This window comes from Heliconius melpomene, chromosome 17, assembly GCF_056956725.1.
Source record: "Heliconius melpomene rosina isolate 202511_hmr_F chromosome 17, ASM5695672v1, whole genome shotgun sequence".
Lineage (NCBI taxonomy): Eukaryota > Metazoa > Arthropoda > Insecta > Lepidoptera > Nymphalidae > Heliconius > Heliconius melpomene.
The window spans coordinates 6,561,183-6,582,982 of record NC_140405.1 but is presented as its reverse complement, the minus strand read 5'-3'; the positions used below and the strand labels follow the sequence as shown (position 1 = coordinate 6,582,982).

At 30.8% G+C, this 21,800-nt stretch overlaps 3 protein-coding genes and 1 long non-coding RNA gene across 5 annotated transcripts; 2 read left to right on the top strand and 2 right to left on the bottom strand.

The window, feature by feature from the left end:
- Positions 1-1,585: 1,585 nt before the first annotated feature.
- LOC146530037 (uncharacterized) lies at positions 1,586-4,409 on the top strand. Its single transcript, XM_085201130.1, has 4 exons — positions 1,586-1,780; positions 2,365-2,413; positions 3,180-3,452; positions 3,666-4,409. The coding sequence occupies exons 1-4, from the start codon at positions 1,686-1,688 to the stop codon at positions 4,356-4,358; spliced, it is 1,110 nt and encodes a 369-aa protein (XP_085057256.1). The 5' UTR covers positions 1,586-1,685; the 3' UTR covers positions 4,359-4,409.
- A 2,083-nt stretch (positions 4,410-6,492) lies between these two features.
- On the bottom strand, positions 6,493-7,187 carry LOC146530036 (growth-blocking peptide, long form-like). The gene has a single exon (XM_085200762.1). The coding sequence runs from the start codon at positions 7,061-7,063 to the stop codon at positions 6,590-6,592; it is 474 nt and encodes a 157-aa protein (XP_085056888.1). The 5' UTR covers positions 7,064-7,187; the 3' UTR covers positions 6,493-6,589.
- Positions 7,188-9,942: 2,755 nt separating this feature from the next.
- On the bottom strand, positions 9,943-12,217 carry LOC146530035 (uncharacterized). 2 transcript variants are annotated; one of them, XM_085200764.1, is made up of 5 exons: positions 12,131-12,217; positions 11,600-11,630; positions 11,027-11,146; positions 10,583-10,702; positions 9,943-10,128 (listed from the first exon to the last, which is right to left on the bottom strand). In XM_085200764.1, exons 1-5 carry the CDS (start codon positions 12,154-12,156, stop codon positions 10,087-10,089), a joined length of 339 nt encoding a protein of 112 aa, XP_085056890.1. In that variant the 5' UTR covers positions 12,157-12,217; the 3' UTR covers positions 9,943-10,086. The 2 variants fall into 2 exon arrangements, with proteins under 2 accessions (XP_085056890.1, XP_085056889.1); XM_085200763.1 differs by having other exon boundaries at positions 11,979-12,179.
- Positions 12,218-14,323: 2,106 nt separating this feature from the next.
- Positions 14,324-16,355, top strand: LOC146530034 (uncharacterized). The gene is made up of 4 exons (XR_014878925.1): positions 14,324-14,418; positions 14,880-15,109; positions 15,447-15,788; positions 15,924-16,355. It is a non-coding gene; the product is annotated as an uncharacterized LOC146530034 (long non-coding RNA).
- Positions 16,356-21,800: the final 5,445 nt, after the last annotated feature.

Sequence of the window (21,800 nt, the reverse complement as noted above, 5' to 3'; positions counted from 1 at the left end):
AAACAAGTTGACAAGTACAATATTATAACGATGATAAATTATTATCTTAGTTAGTATATTTAATTTACATTTTTTTTTTTAATTTTTACTGACATAGAAATAAGTTAATTTGCAGCATCTAATGTATTCAACTTTTAATTGCCGCATCAGATTTGTGCTCCTAATTATTATTTTTTTATTATTTTAGCTGGAATTCAAGACAAAACAGAACCTGTTGCAATAGATCCTACAGTGTTACATACATCGAAAGCTTCCCCGTTTAATGAGCTGCCCGTAATTTCTCGTAATTCACCTACATCATATGAAGAATACCAACAGCCAGAAGCCGTTAATAAGTTGTACAAAAACTCGAAATTTAATACAGAAGTACTAACTGATGGAGATTTAATACATTATAGAAGCCAACCGCTTAGTAAAAGACCTAGAGTACCACCATCAAGTTTTTCTAATGATAGAGGCTCGCCACCGGAACAACGCCCGCCACCTAATCGTGGATGGTCTTCAGACAAAATCTCGTTCCTAGATACAGAGCCGCCACCGCCAGATTACGGCCCACCACTAAACCTAGTTCATCTATTTGACCAAGAGCCGCCTTCAGACCGGGGACCTCTAGCAGGGCCAGGACCGCCACCAGGTAGAGGCCCACCACCAGGGCGAGGGCCACCACGAGATCGAAGCTTACCACCAGGTCGCGGCCCTCCACCACGGGGAGACCCACCACCACACCGTGGCCCACCACCAGATCAAGGCCCACCAATGGGTTATCAAACAGGCCGGAATGAGTATCCATTTAGAAATGGACTAATAGATAGCGAGCAGCCACATCAGCAAAATAAATATTATTTATATATAAATTTAGAACCACAAAATTCTCAATCCTCTGTATCACCTTTATCTAACATGAACCCTTCATCAAACACAAATTATAATAACAGTTTTAATCGCAATGAAGAAAGTGTAAGTTCTCTTTATAAAAATGAGATGAAGAAAACAAGTAATAGTTCTAAAAAAAATCATCGAATCTTGTTCCAAGCACAACCTGTTGTGCCAGAAGAATAAAAAAAAATCGTTTAATAGCTTTTTAGTATACTATATCTTAATAGATAGATAACGTAAATGATAGCTTAAAAATACATTTTTAACTAAAAAGTATCTACAGTATTTTTAAATATAGGTTTTCAACTAAACTTACTGCTTTTATTTTTTTTTATTTGTATGCTAATATATGAACCCTAACTTCTGAAACTGAGCTTTGTAACAGATAAGATTTATTTTAATTAGATAGTTACAATGCAGATAAAAAATACACACGTATTATATGGCTAATTATAATTTTAAAAAAGTGGTATAAATAATATAATATTCTAGAAAAATATTACAGTGTAAATAAACAGGTAGAAAGAATAAAATAAACTAAATCACCTTCTTAAAAACAAAACATACATATTTCTTTTATAAAAACAATCATTTTTGTCTCTCATTTTAATGCAAAATATTCACCTATGATTAAAAATAACTAAATTTTTTAAGGTTATCAATTATTTTCTTATCTGTTTGACCTTTTGCTCTTTTGCTTTTGCTTTTATACACATTATAATTCCATATGTATTATAAATCTTTATAAATAGTACAGGCAGGCTGCAAACGATCAGCGTAGATAGTGAGAAGAGCAACTTGAAGTAACAATGTACTCATTTTTAATGGTTATTTTCGCTGTGTTTATTAAATTATGCTTGGTCCAGGGACATCCGCAAAATTATGGTGGAAACTATGGCGGAAGGTGCGTTAAATCTATATACTATTTACATATCCCATACCCATTTGATACAAAATCAATGTAAAAATATTTGATTGCGTTGACTTAGAAGTTTAATTATTTCTGTGCTTTAACTGTCTTGACAAACAGGCAGACGGGTAACAACGTGATCTTAAAAGGGTTCCGTTTTTATGTTTTGAGGCACGAAACCCTAAAAATATATTAAAAGACTCGAATTTTTCCCCGGTCTTTTAAGACTAAATATTATACATGTATGGATTGACCCCTTTACGTATTTAATACATATTGCTACTAATTATAAAACCATTTTTTTTTTGTTGAAGTCATTAATGAAGCCAAACATTAATGAAGCGTCTATCTGTCATTTAATATATTTCTACTTTAAACTCTAATAAAGATTTATGTAAATTCTTCACCTTGTACTAAAATTATATATGTTAAAATATATAATTCTCTGGAATTAAACTCTGGAATCTAAAAATTAAATTACAATTGAAGTATTGTACAGAATACATCTATCTGCACATTATATATTTGAAGTATAAATATATTTTCTAAGAATCGTATTCATTTTTATTTGTTTACAGAAGCGGATATGCTGATCGAAATATCCAGAAGAACGACAATGTACCACTAGTAAGCAATACTCCTGAGTTACTATGATAGCTTATATATAAGAAAAAGAAATCTCCATTAAATTGGAAAGAGAAAGAGCCGATGAGAAATTAAATTGTTGTAGTGTATTCCGGAAAAACCGGAAGAGGTTCTTTTTTCAACGCGTGTGTATTATTTTTATATTTAAATACAACGAAAATTGACAATTTAACTTACACTGCAAGTTCTAACATCTTGCCAAATTTCGTAATTATGGGTCTACGATAAATACCCTATAGTTCTTGACTAGGTGGCGAACAATTATGATAAAGTTAAATTTGCGTGCGTATGAAATGTACTCATGAAATGAACTACATATAAAAGTTTGTAGTAGTAAAAGGTTGTAACTGTAGGTCCACGAAAAGTATCCTATAAGTTTCTATTACGCAGCGAATTTTATAAAAAGACAACGCATGAACGATGCATATGTAAATGTTCGAATCTTTTGATTGCGTTAACTTAGAAGCTTAATTTTTTCTCCAAGCAAAGGTAGACCCGAATATTTGATATTAATTTCAGCTTGATACCTCTACGCGATCTTGAGATAAATTACTTTGACAGGCAGACAGATCGACAACAAAGTGATTATATAAGGATTCCGTTTTTCATATTGAGCTTCGGAACCATAAAAATGAAATAAAATATCTTATCAAATAATAAAAACAAAATAATAATAGCAATGATTTTAAACTAAAATATAACCTAAAAATATGTTTTAAATATAAAACATTTTTAATTTTCTTTACAGTATAAACAATTTCAAAATACAAATACAAGATACTATGATGAAAATGAAAATATATATGTTGGAAATGGTCATAATAGGCATAATGTAGTTATATTAAATGAAGGTAACCCTCGATATTTCGGTGGAGGCAATGTGCAACCAAACAATCCTAATCCGTTCACCGAGATGCACAATCAGTATAGTAATAAAAATACACTACAACAGTTTTCTCCAAATATAAATCAGAAATCAAACTCTGATTTTAATACTAGAGGACGAAACTTCAATGATAATGTAAGAAGTGAAAACCATAATTTAATTACTTTAATAATAAAGGTAGCAAAAGGAGATATTTGTTATTTTTAAATTTTAATAATGCTGAGTTTCATAAGTAAAATATTAGAAATATGAAATTTATTATATTTAGATTTTCTTTGTTATTATGATATTCACAATAAATACTAAGATTATTTTTTTATTTAAATATGAATTTGTATTTTGTTTCAGCCCCAATACGATGATCAGCCCCAAAGTTCGAGTACAAGATATTATGACGACGGTGAATTCATAAGTATTGGAAATGGTCGCAATAAACATAATAATGTGGTTATTGTAAATGGAGGCTCTAGGCGAAACTTCCAAGATAGCTTACAACCAAAATTTGGTTATGGGAACACAAACCAAAGGCGAAGATATGATTCAAAAGTTGTAAATATAAATAATATAGGAAATGGACGAGATAATCAAAATTCTGTTATAATAGAGGACAGTCCAGATGGAGTCGGACGAACTGTTACAACTATTCAAAATGGTTTCGGTTCATCGCATGTATTTACCAATAGAAATCCAACATATGACAATCAAAACTTTAATAACCCAAGTGGCAACAATTACAATCATGGAACTTATAATAGACAAAACCGTGATCCTCCTAATTCAAATAGAGATGGAAGTGACTTCAGCTATAGTCAAATTGGTCATGGACCAGACAATAGCAATACGGTTATTATAAATGGTGAAGTTTATTCAAGTCCAGGCACGACAGTCATAAGACGAAAAGATAATGGCTTTAGAAACACTGAAATAATTTCCAACAACGGATACCATAGTTTTTCAAACGACGAAAACTTAAAAGTTTTGCCAAAAAAAAGTGTTAAAAATAATATAACTCATACAGTACATAACTATGTCCAAATCTAGTATATAAGCAATAAATCAAAATGTTAATCATAAATAATTTTTATTTTGCTGTTCCCAAAGATTTCAAGTTATTTAATTACTTCATAGTTTTTCCATAGTTTCAACATGTCTTATATTCACATACTTATAATAATATTATAATGTTTGAGGCTATTGGAAAGGCTGGCGGACGTCTATTCAAAATCCATTCCATAGTTTCTACACATTTTGTTTATTGCCTTTAATTACTCAGATGAATAGCTGATAGCTCACAATAATACATTTTTATATCCTCTAAGGCGTCTCTTCGTCTAGGACCTTTGTCCCCACGCAAGTCTTTTAAAAGACTAGTTTCTTTATAGCTTGAAATCCACAGAAGATAAATTATTTTTTATCAAAATGAAAAACCGACTTCTAACAACGAACTAAAAAGTGAAAAATAATTATACGTATTAGATTTTATAATTTTGAAGTCGGTGCCAAGTAAAACAAATAGCCTTAGTAATTAGATATTGTAGTAAAGGTGTTGTAGCTTCAAGCTCAAATATTTTATTAGCTTTATTATAAATGAATGGAATGGAAATCAATGTGATATTTTTTTAGCTTCCCCATGTATCCAACACATTACAGTGAGCAGAAGAAACCTGGAAACCTATAGATAAGACACTCCGTTCCCATTAAGGCATTTTCGTTCTCCAGTTTCTGCCAAATTCTAAAGGCATTTTGTGTTGAGTGGTGGAACTCAACGCCGCGCTTTGCCTGGTTGTGGGTGTTTTTACATGTCAAGTATTTAAACATTGTTATGAGAATTAAAAAAATAATTTATAAATTCATTTGTTTTTGAAAATGTTAAATGTTCCTGTCTTTAAATAAGAAAACAATCTTTATTTTTGATTACTCTCACGGGAATGGGAGTATTACATTCGTTTCATTTCACTTCACATTTTATAAAATTGCAATTGTACATGTGGAATGTTAAAAATATCAAAATATTATTATTTAAACTTATTTATATTTATATCGATGAAATCGAGACATTTAAATCATTATTATTATTAACTAATAATTTATATGGATATTGTTCAATAATATTATTTACAACCATAAACCATAGGTTCCTTTTTTACTTAATATACTATGGGACCATCAATAAATCGTGACCTATAAAATAACCGTTTGATGATTTGTTTACCTTTTATCTCATGTCTTGGTGAATAGGTATAGTTTTGAAGTCCATCTTTGCTTTTCATTTAATATTGGTGCTCTACACCGATTTTGTAATAATTTTCTATGTTAAGAAAATAATTATATGACATTATGAAGAAGCATAAAGGGGTAATTGGTAAATACCTATAATAATGATTCTGAAGTAGGCGGTTCTAGTAATTACAATAATGAATAGAAGTGTTCGTGAAGCTGACTTCACGAATTCTCTAAGAGAAATTAACTATAATACAATATGTCATAATTAGTTTTTAAGTTGTAAAAAAATATATTTTTACGTTACAGCCTTGGACAGTTAAATTAGAAAGTAATCATTTATATTTAATAAATAAAAAATTGTGAGAACTCCGAGGTTGAGGTTAATTTTATATTTTTATTTAATTATTTAGATCCAAAAACTGTCATAACATGATAATATACTTGTAAACTAGGTATACATTATAATAAAACATTAAAAAGCGTCCCTCCAATCTGGGTACCGGTTTTGAACGGTTCTTTAATTGTTGTACAGTCGTTAGACCTAGGTAGGATCAACGCTATAATTAACTGGGAAACCTGATTCAGCTATAGTAATAGTAGCGTAACTAAATAATTATGAAATAATGAAATGCCGCTTTTGCAATTAATTTAATTTTAAAAAATTGAAATAATTTCAAAGACACAAGAAAAAAATTATGTTGAAATTATATATACATACATACAAAGGAGCAAATTATTCTAAGGTGTGAAGCAATATGAGAGATAATTCACATTATATACATAATAGTGAGCATTATCTCTATTTTGGAGCCTAAAGGAGCAATGCTACTAAATCTTTGATATTAAAAATTTCACAAAATTTAAAACAGTCATTATAAATTATCATTGTTAAGGAATTTTAAAATCTTCGTATTAAAACACAAATTATTATATTATTAAATTAAAATAAGTGTTTTTAGAATTGCAACATTTTATTCATAAAAATAGTATTTCGGACACAAATCATTTTTTATTAACACGGTATTTTTGACACCATTTATATTTTAATGTCAAAATGTAGGTTTACATCTTCCATCTGCGGTTCGTTTGAATCCTGTTGAACATCCGCCAAAAAAGTTCTCCCTGCCTTCCTTCTGTGTAGTTGTAGATGTTGGCGCTGCAGTCGTTGGAGATGTGAAAAACACTAATTTTTCTTCACTTACATTCTTATCGTACTTTTCAAATTGAAATCTGTAATTTTCATTTTTTGAATAATCTTGTTTAGGCGGGGCGTTCGTAGATAGTACAAAAATCAATCTACTATTATCAACTTCATGGTTATAGTTATTTGCGTTATTTGGTACTGAAGCCATTTCATTCTTTTTTATATCTTGTTCAGGATGTAAGTAGCTTCGAATGTCATCGCGTACTTTGTGGGCTGTTTCATGAACTGATTCAAATAATCCTTTGACTAAGCCTCCATTAACATCCTGTAAAAACAACAGGAAGAATGTATAAATATATATAAAACCAGCCCTCTTCATTTTCAAGGCCCTCAACTTGTATTAGTCTCTACAGCTATTATAGAACTGATCTTAATTAAGAAAATATTATCGAAGTGATAACAACTTTAACCTTTTGGCCTTATGCTCAGTTGTATTGTGATATAATTTACTCGTATGTATATATATTTCCAAGAAGCGATAAAGATGGTCTAGAATATTGTATATTAATCAAATTAGACGTATGTAAAATATTAAAAACATTCACAATATTTTGTTATCTTTAAAAAATAATATAACGTGAGATATAATGTATTGTTACAAATTCTTTAAAATAAGTTCTAGTCTTTATATTACATACATTTAATGATAAAGTATATTTAATTACATAAATTAACTAATTATTACAGAATTATTTACTAGTCTCCTACTCGCTAGTCAACGCGCAATGGGGCTAGAATTTAGTGGAAAGTGGAGAGCGGATCGTGAGATACAGAGTGAAGCTGAAAATAAAACAGAATGCAAACCTCTATAGTCTCTGTCGACAGTTGCCCAACAGGTCACGTCTGAACCCATCTTGACACTCCAGGTCTGGCACTCGAATAATTTGACTTGAAAGTAAATCTCTTTCGGTTGTAGAAGTTGCCATACGAAGTTTGTCATGAAAATTAAAAACAACTCCACTTTGTCCTGAATGTATAGCACATAATAAAAAAACTGTTACAACAAGAACTATTTTTACGTCCATTTTAACGTACCGTGGAAGGCTAACTGAGTCACATTGATTACAACACTAGTCCGAGCAATTAAATCAAAAAGGTGTTCTGCATATACCATCTATGTCTTTAACAGCCCCATTCTTGCAAGTTCTTTCATTAAAGGGAACTTCTATCATGCTTGGACGGTTCGTATCATTCGCGTTAACACTTTCACTTGTATTGAATGATTTATGAGGTCCTACTCTTGAAAACAGTTTGATGAAATCCCTCACAGGATTTGCAAATAAACTTTTAAAGTCTTGAACCGTATACGGCGCCGTGTCAACTTGTAACAGCAATTGAAGAATAATATAGATCGTTACTATTTGTGTCAATGGACGCGTCATTATATGAATAGGTTCAAACGATATCAACACACGCTTATCTTGGACGATTCTGCTCGTACTTGTGCTATCACCAATCGTTTAAATAGAAGACTAATTTAGGATACGGAATATATTTTTGATTTCTTGGTAAGCCATGTTACAGTCTTCGTTATCCTCTTATGTGTAATATTTGCGAATAATTACACATATATATGTTAGTAATAGAGATATACTAATCTATATGTTATCTTTTTTTTTTGCCTACGTCATTTCTCTAGTGGGGAGAATAGTACAGTATCGAAAAAAATTGTATATATGTAATAAATTCGACTTCAATTTATTATATTATGTGAAATTAAAAGAAATACACACTTAATACCATTATGGCAATAAACAAATATTTCGTTGTTCGTGCTTACATAATATTCAATTCTATGACGCAAAAATTGCAAATATTCTAGTATTCAAAATTATTATGATAATTTTAAATAGTAAATTAATTCAAATATTGAACTCTAATTAGAAGGAATGTTAAAAACCTAACTTATAAATGTCACCAAAATCCCAGAATACATTTTATAGTTCTAGGAAAATAAAACCCACTGATAAACATAAATATCTTATCGATGAATAGGCACACTGTAATCATGACATCATGTTTATCATATCACATACAAAATATTTTTATATGATTAAGAATTATTATTGATAATCAACCAATTTCCTATAAACCGAGTTATTACAATTTGATTTGGTCGTAAATACCCCAGGCGGCAATGCACCAATCTTTACAAATTATTTTTTTAAACAGACACCTTAGGTTTTTATTTAAAAATTATCTAAATAAATATTGAAAAAAAAAATACTATTCTGGTTTTATCTACAAAGAAAATTTGTATTCTCTATCATTACCTCAGGCAGGTAGTTTCTTTATAATAATTAGTAAATAAAATTGGTATATCACCTAAAAAATAATACCAGAACTGGAGCAGTTCTAGTTCAATATTCTTATTTAAATAAAAAGCAATACAACGGAAAATTCTAAATCAAAATTTAAGTTTTTAAAGTTTTGATACAATATTGTAGTATTAATATGTTTTAAGTAGAGGCCAGTCGTGGTGCATAATCTATATAAAAATTCTATTACGACTTCCAATATAGAAAAATTATGTTAATTTATATTACATTAATTACCACAATATAGCTATTGTATTTTTATATGTAAACGAGGATTTCCAAGTACAAAATGCTTTACTTTTATTAGTTCCTAATATGATTTTACATTTTTTGTAAAACATCCGAATAGAAATAATTTAATAAAACAAATATTATTATCTTAAAATTGTTAGTTCAGTCCAAACCTATGTAGGGTTCATAATAACCAACACACCTTTTTTTTATTATGAATACGGAGTGCTCTCGGTTCATCATTGTAAATTTCTCGTTAGTAAACTCCGCAATACAGACTCGCTTCAGCGATTTCATTCGTACGGTACGAAGACGGCTAATTTTCTCGAAATATCTGACCAATTTACGATTTTAAAACAGTTTTTTTTTATTTTAATATTGTTGCATAATATTTTTAATCTATAACGATATTGATTTTTGATAACTGTATGAAAGTTATTATTATTATAGTAAAATTTAAAGCATCCTTTGACGGTAATGTCTCCCCTGAATGAAAAATTCGGGAAACACAGTTCGGCATGACAGTTATTTTGTAATTAAAATGCCCATCCCTTAGTAACTCGTTAATTTTGCATTTTATTAAAAATGTGTATACATTTCTAATAAAATGCAATGCAATTCGAATATTATTAAATAGTATTGGAAGATAAAATTAAAAACAAAATATTCTTTAATAAATCAAGATAACATAAAAAATCTAGGTACATAAAAAATCGGTATTTTTTTATATAATAATAGTAGTCTAGTCTAGTTTAAGCGGATACTAAGATAAACCTAGCCCAGTAGCACCAATTCAAACACCTTTTTCTTTCTTAAAATGATGGGACTTCTTGTGCTGAAATAAAAATTTCGTATTAGGACAAAATCTTTAAAAATAAATAATCCAGATATCTGTATACATATTATCGATGGGTCGGGGAATAAAATTGAAAAACATAAGTTACGTAAGTTTCCATATGCCCATATGCACTCATTTTGTATGAAATAAACTAAAAAAATATGCTTGTAGTTATTTTTTTATGAAATACCTAAAGATTATTTACTTTTCGAGTTTTTTTCCCTATATTTATATTGTAAGTTTTCACTTCCTGCCCAAATTCATAACGTCCATGGGCACTCCCGTTAGGTTTTGATTACGCAGTGAATTTTCATGAATGACCTGAAGCTTTTCCACGCTATCTCGCGAGATCAATGATCTTGACAGACAGACGGACAACAAAGCAATTTTATAAGCGTTTCCTGTTTTTTTTTTGAGGTGCGGAACCCTAAAAATTTATTAAGACACTTACATGATGTTTAGATTTTTCTATAGAATTACTACATTTTTTCTTATCTCCCTCCTCCTCTGAAGATGATGAAGATGAAGATGATGACGATGAAGACGAGCTATCACTATCTACGTCGTTTTTCTAAAACATAAATCATTAAACGTAGAATCTATTGTGGCGCAGCGGGACAGCGTCTGACTATGAACGCGATGGTTTTGGGTTCGATTTGTACTGACAGAAATAAATTATTTTTATTTACCCTCTCTAGTAAAACCAAGTGCGGTCTTTAAGTTCCATAGCAATGTTTTCAATTTAAGGAGAAAATTCAATCGATAGATATAGATACTAATTTAGTTTATTTATTATCCATAGATGATATTATCCCTTAGAATTTAGTAGATGAATAAATAAAAGAAAAAAAAAATCAATGCTATCTACTATTTTATTAATATTACTGTTACTTACTTTGCAATTATCATCGTCTTCCTCGGATGAAGATGATGATGAAGACGATGAGGACGATGACGACGACGATGATGATGATGATGATACTTCATTGCATCTTTTCTTATCCTTGCAATTATTCTTAAATAATACAAATAGTACAGCATTGTACAGATAACTCCATTAATAACAACAGTTATGGGAGGTTAACTATAACTTCATTTTTTTTTTGCTCTTAATTGAGATGTTTTGTAATTCTATTTAGTATAAAAATCTTCTTAATTAATAGTAAAAAATATATCATATTTTTTGTCTTACTTAATTAGATTTTTTTTTACTTAATTAGAATTTAGTACTTTGCAGTAATAAAATATAAACTGGGGCATATTCTTAAGGCGTAAAAATTTTTCGTTTAGTATATAAAATCTGGGTCACAGATGATAATCTAATAATGCGATTCAATGTGTTATTCAATGATTAAGCAAAAAATCTACGAAGTTTTCAAAAGAAGCCGTTAAAAAGTAATAGATATAGTGAAAATACAAATATACATTTTGAACCTGCCTAGTATATTCATAGTTCATAGTTACCCACCTCGTCGCTGTCATTTGAATTACATCGTTTTCTGAAAACACAATATAGTTTACAGGTTTTTCAACAGCAAAAATATTAAATGTGTAAATTAAAATAAAAACATACATATTTTCAAAAACTTAATAAAATTATAATATAATATTAAAAACCTATTTGTAACTAAGATTTCGTGTAACTTAAGAGAGTTGCAATATAAATTGCACAAAACATATCACATGTTGATCTCTGAGTTATTCTTACGTTAAACAATATATAGATTATATATACACAAAATCTCAAATTTGAGCGGAAAACGGAGAACAGTGTCTTAACACTAGTTTCTCTCTATGGGGTGGATAGAAAATGGTTATTCGGAAAAAAGCTTGTGTGATTGACTTACCTTTGTGAACACGGTTTTGCATATATAACAGTAGTCACTGTTAGTGCAATTACTAGTATCAATATTAATTTATGCATTTTATACTAAACTAAATGAAAAAAATATTAAATTAAATAAAATTATTATTTAATAAACATCAAGCATCTACTTACGATGCTGTAAATATTTGCACTGGCATAAAACGAATGCTTGATAAACCATCCTTATTAGTATTAAGACGAGTCCCTAATTAGGTCAACTAGATAATATAATGATTTATTACATACAGCTCATAATGTTATATATTGTGAACCCAATCTTAGCAAAACAACATTATTCAATTATTTGCAAAATTTACATAATTGTTATTATTGAGGACAATCCTGGCGTAGGGGGACAAACTATGACTGTAAACGCTACTGGTTGCGGGTTCGATCCCCACTCGAAAACTGAAATATTTATTTAAATTTGTATTTCCATTTCATCGCTCTAGTGTCGAGGCAAAGCGCGGCGTTAAGATCCGCCACTCAACACGCAATGATTCCAGAATCCATCTATTTTTTTTAAGTAATGAAGACGTAAGCATAAAACACAAAAAGGAAATAATAATTTCAGCTCACTTTATCAGGATTATTCGATAAATGCTTCGCCATAAAGAAAACAAGCTGCTTACACGAATAGAAGGGATTTTAATATCCTTAAGTAGTGATGATACCGTTATTCTCTCCTATAAAAGACTTGCAAAGTAATCCACAGACGGCTGCGAGATATCTCGCGAATCTGCTTGAGTCATCGCATCTCTCCAAATAAATAGGGTCCGAGGATGTTTTCAAAGGAACGCTTTTTTTATTGAATACAGAATAATGATTATTTAGTAAAAGGGTTCGTATCAATTTATTTGATTTGATTTATTTTTTTATTTTATTTTATATTATTTCTGTGTTATTTTTTATTAATTTTTTTTTTGTATGTATAATTTAATTCAGAAGTTAATTTATGTTTTTTTTATTGTCACTCACTTTTCTAACTTTTACTAACTATTCTTCTTTTACTTTTAAAACTACTTTAGAAGATTTTTTGAATTTTGAAATAAATTGAAAACTTATTAAATGCTGTTTTGCTCCCTATCTCAATATCTTCATTACATTATTTGCTAAGAAAAAGTCATTTAAAATGCTATTTAAACATCCTAATAGAAACGTTCGCACTAAGAATTGTTGCAAACTGTAATGGGTTCAGGTAAAATTAACGCAGAAAAATAGGAAAAGTTAGAACGAGTTCCCAGCCAAGGTTTTTTGCCTTCGCCAAGTAGGGCTGTGATTGTAAACTGCTGAATTTATAATAGCATTTTCGAACTCCACTTCATCTGAAAGTTTAAGCCGGCTAGTAATTTAACTTGAAAGTAATACAGATTTCATTGCAGCGTTAAAAGCGTTTATGAAAACCATGTCTTGTTCTTAACTTATTTAATTCACATTTGCAACAAGTAAAAAGTTGTTCTGTTACCCAAAGTTCATTAATTAATGGATTATAATATTTATAAAAAAATCAAGTCGAGTCGAGTCAAACTCGTCTATGGAGAGTGACTACCGGGTACGCAAGTACCGTGCTAATTGCAGGATTGTAGGTCAATGGGAAGCACAACTTATAAAAGCTGCGAAACTTTAATTTTTGGACGCATGCACTCATTTTGTAATTGTTACTCCAAATTCTGGAAGCATTGTGTGTTGAGTGGTAGAACTCAACACCGCCCTCTGCTACGACGCCAGAACGAACAAGAACCAGACAACAGTATTAAATATTTTGTTTCGTCGAGTGGGAATCGAACTTACAACCAGACGCGTTTACAATCACATATTGTGCCCCTGCGCCAAAAATTGTTTCTTGAAGAAAACTAAAAGCCTTACTGTTGTGTTAAACTTTGATTTCAGCCGATGTACTCGTAAGCAGGAATATTTTTACACAAGTTTGTAATAATAGAAGGTATATAACTACGAATTGATAGCAATAAAGTTGATTTGAGAAGCTTTATTCGTTTACGTAAACTTTGAGATTGACTCTAACAAGGCTTGGAGAGGCGGGCGGCGGGAGGCGGGAGCGCCTGTGATTTCTACTCTTAAAATCCAATTTAAATGCATTCCTCTGTGCCACAGGAGCCTCGCCGATACGCTCCAGAGACCAATTAACTTATTCATCCTTAACATTTCATTGCTCAACTTCGAGATCAATCTTGGGTTATGTTTCGCATTGGACTCATTTATATTTAAGTCTAGTCATTTTTATTTTGTTACCAAAATTCTTAGATTTTAATTAAATAAAAAAAAAAATATTAAAGTATATAAAAAATGTGAAAAAAGAACCATTTGCTTCCAGAATTTGGAAAATGGGGAACGGAGTGTCGTAACACTAGGTTCCCCCTGCCTACTCTGCTGTGCGCGGAATAAAAAAAAAGGAATGTAAGGTAACAACCAGATGAAGCTAAGATACCTCTAGAATATATATTTTCTATTACACATATACTAACATTGTAAAAACTGTCCACTTAAGTTGAATAATGATGTGTGAGGAGAAGGGATCTGGCGAGTGAACCGGCAAAATGCCGACTCACAACAATCGAAGAACCTCACAAATAAAATCGCAACTAAATCTACAATGCGATAGGTTTGAGGAAATGTAATGGATTTTAAACAACGAAAACAAACGTTTTAAGAAAAATATTTATAATAGAGAATTTAACAGATATCGATATATATTAAAGAATCTGTTGAAGTTTTTTTAATCTACTTGTATTGCACTTGTATTAAATGAATTAAACTTTAGAAAGCGTAAATTGTATATATATATTTGTAGAATAATAAAATTGTTGTTTTTAATTAAAGTACTAACTGATTTTATTATAATTCATTCATTTTATTTTCATAGTTATATACAACACAATAGGTGAACACAAGAGGAGGGTAGTTGTGGTGTGCAGCCCCGTGCAAAGGAAACTGTTTTCTTTACGAGCTATTCCGTCGAGCCAATATTTCTCCGCGACAGTACGCGCCACCATAAAATAAAACGAAAAATTCCAACGTAATGCCTTCAGCCGCTATGAAAATCATAAGAGGCGAGATTTTATGAGTATTGCTACGGACAATACGCTTCCGAAGGTGATTAATAATAGCAACAATATTTCCTTTACTTATTTCTTATTTCTTTACTTATTTCTTATTTTACTTATATACATATACATTTTAACAACGGAAGTGATTATACTAGGATGTTTTAGAAGATCTTTTTAGCTTCAAGCTATATTTCACACATAGCAGAGTAGGCAAAGGGAACCTGGAAACCTAATATCAAGAATCCTGTTAAGACACATTTCGCCAATTCTGGAAGCAATCGAACCCTCAACCTGTCGCATTTACATTCACACACTTGTGCCCCTGCACCACGAGTGGTTTTAGGAGATGAATATACGTAATAACTATCCACGTTTTGCCCTAGATATCTTAAGGGAACATGGAATACCTACATAGTTGAAAATAAAACCAGAGACCAGTCTCGGAGATATTTGAAGTGCACTCAAGTTACTCTCGTGCAGCATTACCTGTTAATATGAGCGGTAGGTTCCCTGGAACTATAATTACAAGGCAGGTCGGAAACAGAGAGTGCACTTATAATGTCGTACTCGTAACGTCGAGTCTCGCTCGTACGACAATTGCTTGACAAAATACTCTGCCAATTGTGTTGGAGCACCGCCCTCAATTGTTCGAGATGAAAAATGGCCTATTCGGATTGTTCGCGAACAACTGCGTGCCGCGCGGGTCATTACGCTTTGTTTTAGAAGTAAGTACGACAAAAAACTCATAGGAAAAAGCTTAATTTCTCGCTTCCTCTCTCGTAACTTATGAATTGCCCAGCTCAAATTAAAGAACGCCAATTTCATTTTGCTGTACAAATTAAATAACATTTTGATGTCAGTTAATAGGTTGCCAGCCAGCCAGCTTTAAAAACAGTTTTTTATTACCAAAAAACTTGAATGCCGAGCGCAGAAATGAAACGTAAAATAAAAAGGGAGGAAAAAATCAAAAGATATGAAGAATGGTCGTCGGAGATCATAGCAGACGAGGTTTCACAATCCAACATCCAATTGAAGTGAAAAGATTGTTATAGAGCCCGAACAGAACAGGGCTGAAGCGATAATAACAATGTCGTCGCTTCCTCAATCTAAGTTCAGCAATATTTCTTGTCGAATGGGTTCCCAATAAAAACTTACACGTATCTGATATGCATTCGTTATTATAATAATGTAACATTATTGCAATTTTTCCAAATATTATAGTTATATTTTTCTTATTCAAAATTTTAGTTTTCTAATTTTTATTTGGCTTTAACTATGCGGTTATTTTTTTATTACATTTATTTCCGTTCGTGTATGTTATTTTTAAATATTTAGGTGTTAAAATATTTATGATTGTTTTGAAAATAAAATACACAACCTATGTTAATATTATTGGTGTGTCGATCAGCTCAGTTATTTTTGTGTTATTTATACTTAATTATTATTGTTTATGCATATATTTTATGACATTTAACCTATCTAACATACACACGTATTAAGTCCTTAGAGCGTTTTGCAATATGGCGACTACTTTTGATTTGTTCATTCACAACTTTAAAGTAAATAATTAAATATATAAATTTAAATTATTGAAATATTGTATTTATACATAAACCAAATTAAAGACTTGGATAAGAATTGTAAATAAATTAAGGAAATCAAAAACTAATAAGTCGTTATATGCTTTAGATTATTACCATGCCAAAATCCATTAATTTCTATTATTTGAAATATTTTTACAGACATACAAAAAAAATCTACTGAATAGTTTATTATAAATATATTAACGAATCTAATAATATTTATTTTGTATCTTTCATGCACAGAACTGACTTTTCTGTCTTTTAGTTTTATATATACTTTAGATGTACTTTACATCTGTATGTATAAAATGTTATCGTTTTACTAATCAAATGTATATTTACAATCCATATTAACTGAGCATGTAACTTTGAAAGCAAATTTTAAACTCATCACATTAAACTAACTGTGAGATGAATGGTCGTTAATTAATTAGGCCGAGCCCTTCGCGATTACACTCTGAGGAGCCATTACTTAATTAACATAACTCATGCACTAAATTGATAAAATCTTTCAATATATAGATACATTTCATTGAAATAGTTTAGTTCCTGATTGAGATCTACTTTTCTAATAGTTGAATTACTGTCAAATTATACTTTCTTAATAAACTCTGTTATCATTTTTCTGAATACAAAACTAATACCTACTATGACGCGTTTATTGTATTTTTGTAGTTTAAAAATACATAATATACCTTTCATATTTTGAAAGTACATTTCTCACTTAGGAAAGGAATTTTTTTTAGGAAACTTATAAAAATTTGATCGTAGTCGGATTAGAATCCGCACCTGTTTAAAAGCCAAGCCCAGTCCAAAGCGCACTGACATTATTTTTTAATCTTTTTCTTTGAATGTGTGAAATTTAACAAAAATACAAAATTTAAGGTCCAACGCGAGCGAAATTATGAGAAAAAGCTAGTCGAATATTTAACCCATGTTACCGAAAATAAATACAAAAAGTAAATATTTTAATCTATTTAGTGTTTCATGAAGAAATTAAATATCAATAAAATTATAAAAATTTCTAAAGAAACACAAATTAGTTAGCCATTGGCAACTAAAGTGTGGGCGTTAATCTCACTACAACGCAGGCAGTTAACCGTTCAACGACCTCCTACGCACATTTAGAATTTTATTTCACCTGAAGCCTCACAGTGTTGGCATTATTCAAAGCAGACTTTACTAATGCATTTTATGGTCCTGGGCGGTATTTATGAGGCCCAGGTGAACGCGAGCAAAGCTACGCAACATATGGAGTGATAATATTGTTATCTGTTATACAAATGTTTGCCGAATTTCTTATATTATATTACAAATATTTGTAGCTGGCACTGTCAAGTTAGTAAGGCTTGTACCTCAAGCCTTGTAAATTATCCATAAATATTTTTTTATACTAGAGACAGAGAGTGAGATTTGAAATCCTCAATTCTAAGTATTACTATTTTACTTATAGTATCTAGCTAGTAGCCTGTAAGTTGACACACTCGCCCGATGTAACTTATCTCTAGACAGTGAGTGGAAAGCTCAAATTTTTCTCTGTTATCATTTGTCTGAAGACAAATATGCAATAGAGGTAAAGAAAAAGATAAATTAAAAAGAACTTTAAATAGCTTGAATATTATTTTGACAGGCCTTATATTGTCCATGAAAAACTTTTCTATTTCAAATGCAGACATTACTCCGCTTATAACAGAGAGAGTCTAGTGTAAGCACACACCATTCTCAACTTTACGATTACGAGATATTGCATGTTGAATTGCGAAACTCAACACAGCTTTTTGAACGTAGAAATGGAAATATTTTATTCCTTGGAACAGGAAACGAACCCACTACCATCACGTTTAAAATCAAATGCTGTCCTAGTCAACTACCTTTGAATTTCTGAAAAAGGAGTTACTATAGACCACTTTTCTTTCACTATCATCTCGAGAGGTTTAATTAATAAATTATAATATCATACGTTTTTTATCATTTATTCACACGTTATGGTAAAACCCGAGCGTTTTGTTTTCACGGAACTTTCAATATGTAAGTTTCGCGAAATTATTACCTCGCATTTTGCACACGAAATTCCATTACGACTATGTTTGTTCTATTTGTGTTAATTTACTTTAATTAGCAACCTTGTGCATGTTGTGCTTGTTATATTACTTAAACAAACTTAAAGTTGATATACTTATATGTACCTAAACCATTTTAGAAAAAGAAGTATAAGTAATTTAGTAGACGAGGCAAGTCGTGGCGCAAGGGCATAAGCCTGTGCCTGTGTAGTGGGTTCGATTCCCACTCGAGGAATAATATTTTGATTTCTTCGCTCGGGTTTCGAGACAGATCGCGGCGTTGAGTTTCGCTACTCAACATGCAATATTTCCAGAATTCGGAGGAAAATAGAGGGCGGAGTGTCTTAACACTAGCTTCCCTCTGCCTACCCATACAGCAGTGGTTAAAAGAACATACTAAAAACTTGTCATAATATATTTTCATCAATAAATAATTTTATATCATAGAACATCCTGTATATCAGTGACAACGATCAAGATAAACTTTCTAATAAAAGCTTCCTACCATACTTTCATATATTGGTGTAGACCAACTACTTATATCAAATAATAGCAATATTAATATAATACGAAACATAAATTGATATATCATACACTTAAATATATAATTTACTACATTAATACTAAAATGTATGATAATAGCATAAATATTCTATTTATACACCTAGCAGTGAAAATGATGTCCAATTAGAATGTAACGTCATTAAATCAATTCATATTGTTAATTAATCCTATTGGCGATGTCAACTATTATGCAAAGCAAAATAATTCGTTTATGAATCATTATATTGCTATAGGTAGAATTTTTATAGTGAAACTGTCATAATAAAATCAGTTAATGATGATGGCCAATTCCATAATGGCGCAGGGTTCCGTTCCGTAATACGATTCCCACTGGGGGAGTGAATTTTAATTTATTAAAATTTTCACTTCTTTGCTCAGGTACCAGGCAACATTTCGACAAGGCCTCTCAACACGCCTTGAAAATTTACCGAAAATTGGGGAACAGAATGTCTTTGCACTAGGTTTCCTCTATCTACCTTGCTGTATGCGGGATACAGCGTAATTGGGGATAATCTACTTAAATTACTAAAATAAATACCCCAAATTACATACTGACACAATCAAGTTAATATAAAATTTACTCTAAGAAATTCTTAGATACATTTCCACCACACTAATTGCTTGTTATCTTTCTTTTGGCACCCACGGCCACGCCTTAAGAAGCCATTCTATAATCCCAGTATTAAGAATTATGCGTGGCAAGGGATTTGTAACGTGTTTTCTCCCATTTTCTTGGGGCACTCGGTCGCAGCTTTCCTCGGGGATTCCATTGCGAAAAACCTCCATAAATATTTCTTACAGTATTTGTATCTTCCTCGGAGTATCGTTAGCAGTGTTTTTCTTTTTTCTCGATCTAGCCGGGTTACATCTGCTTCAATAAATAAAGGTACTTGTATATCTTAACAATTGATTTATGCAAGTAATGATTTACTTTGTGTATTTTAAATTTACAGAGTTTGTTATAGATATTATTTACGTACTACGATTTGTCACGATAAGAACGAACAAAATATTTTAATAATTTCAAAGCTTTGGGTTTTTTTTTAACTTTTGTGTGTATTTGTCTGCATGGTTTGTCAGTTTTTCAAGCCCATTTTGGATAGTAACCTAAAGATTTCAGTTTGAATTTGCATATTTAATTTTATATAAAGACATGAATAGATCGGAGGCATCGTAGAGCCTGATGGGACAGTATCTGACAGACAGACAGACACAGAAAAATAATACTTTTGAAAGTAGATGTTGTTGTCGACTATAACACAAGTGGCTATTTACACCTTTCATTTTAATAGCTCTTTAGCAACTAGCTCCATTGTTTATGTTGCTCCAATTTGTAATGTCTTCTAAAGATTTGTTATAAAAAAGGAAAAATAAATAAATAAAATAGTAAATTGACCTTATTATTGAGATATACATAAAAATAATACAAAAATATATATATTACATTAAAATTGCTTAATTCATAAATAATATTTTTCATCTTGCAGAATAAATAAATAATCTAAATTTAGCTTAAATTGAAAAATAATCGAATAACACTCATCTAAAAGCAGATCCATGTAAGATAGAGTACTTAAGGGATTTTATGTAACCACAGCCTGAGGTCAATGAAAAGGGCTGACCATAGAGAGAATTTCGATATGTCACTCTAAATTATATAATCACATGCTGTTAATTGCTTTTACAGTAAATAAAATGCGATTGAAGACTTGTTCTTATCATAATATTTCAGTTCCTTAAAAAGAAAAGGATATAATAAGGTCTTAGATTTTTGCACCTTTTTTTAGCTTTACGTACCCCGCATATATTAAGATAGACAGAGGGAACCTACTCCTAAGACAGTCTGTTACCCACTTTCCGCCTAATTTTCAAGATATTACGTGTTGAGTGGTGGAACCCATTGTCACGCTTTTGCCTTGGTGCCACAGCGAAGAAATATAAATATTAAAAAATAATTATTCAAATTCAAATTCAAAATATTCTTTATTCAAATAAACTATTGCAAGCACTTTTGAATCGTCGAATGTACATGTCAACAAAAAGCTACCAGCAGTTCGGAAGGCAGTTCTGCTGAGAAGAGCCGGCAAGAAACTCAACAATTGCTCTTCTCACAATCAATGGTATATTTTACTATTACATTAGCTGGCAGCTATCCTGCCTGACATTCAATAGACATTAATTCCATACATGTTCATCCTCTAAATATTCTTGTACAGCTTGTTGTAAGCTTTACTTGTTAGAATTTTTTTTACAAATACTTTAAATTTTGGAAGTGGATTTAGAATACACTGCGGAATTTATTATATATTTTTTGGAGGCAAAAACTATTTAATGATGATTACAGTCACACTCTAGTACGCCACGATGGCCTCAACTTTGACACATAGAATGTTTCTATTTTTCCCGACATCGAAGGAAGACTAACACATCATATTCCTGGTAAGTGTACATAACTAAAATAGATTATCATTAGATTCAACCCGAATCGAATAGCCTTATGTAAGTTATTCAAAGCTCGATCCGGGCGCTC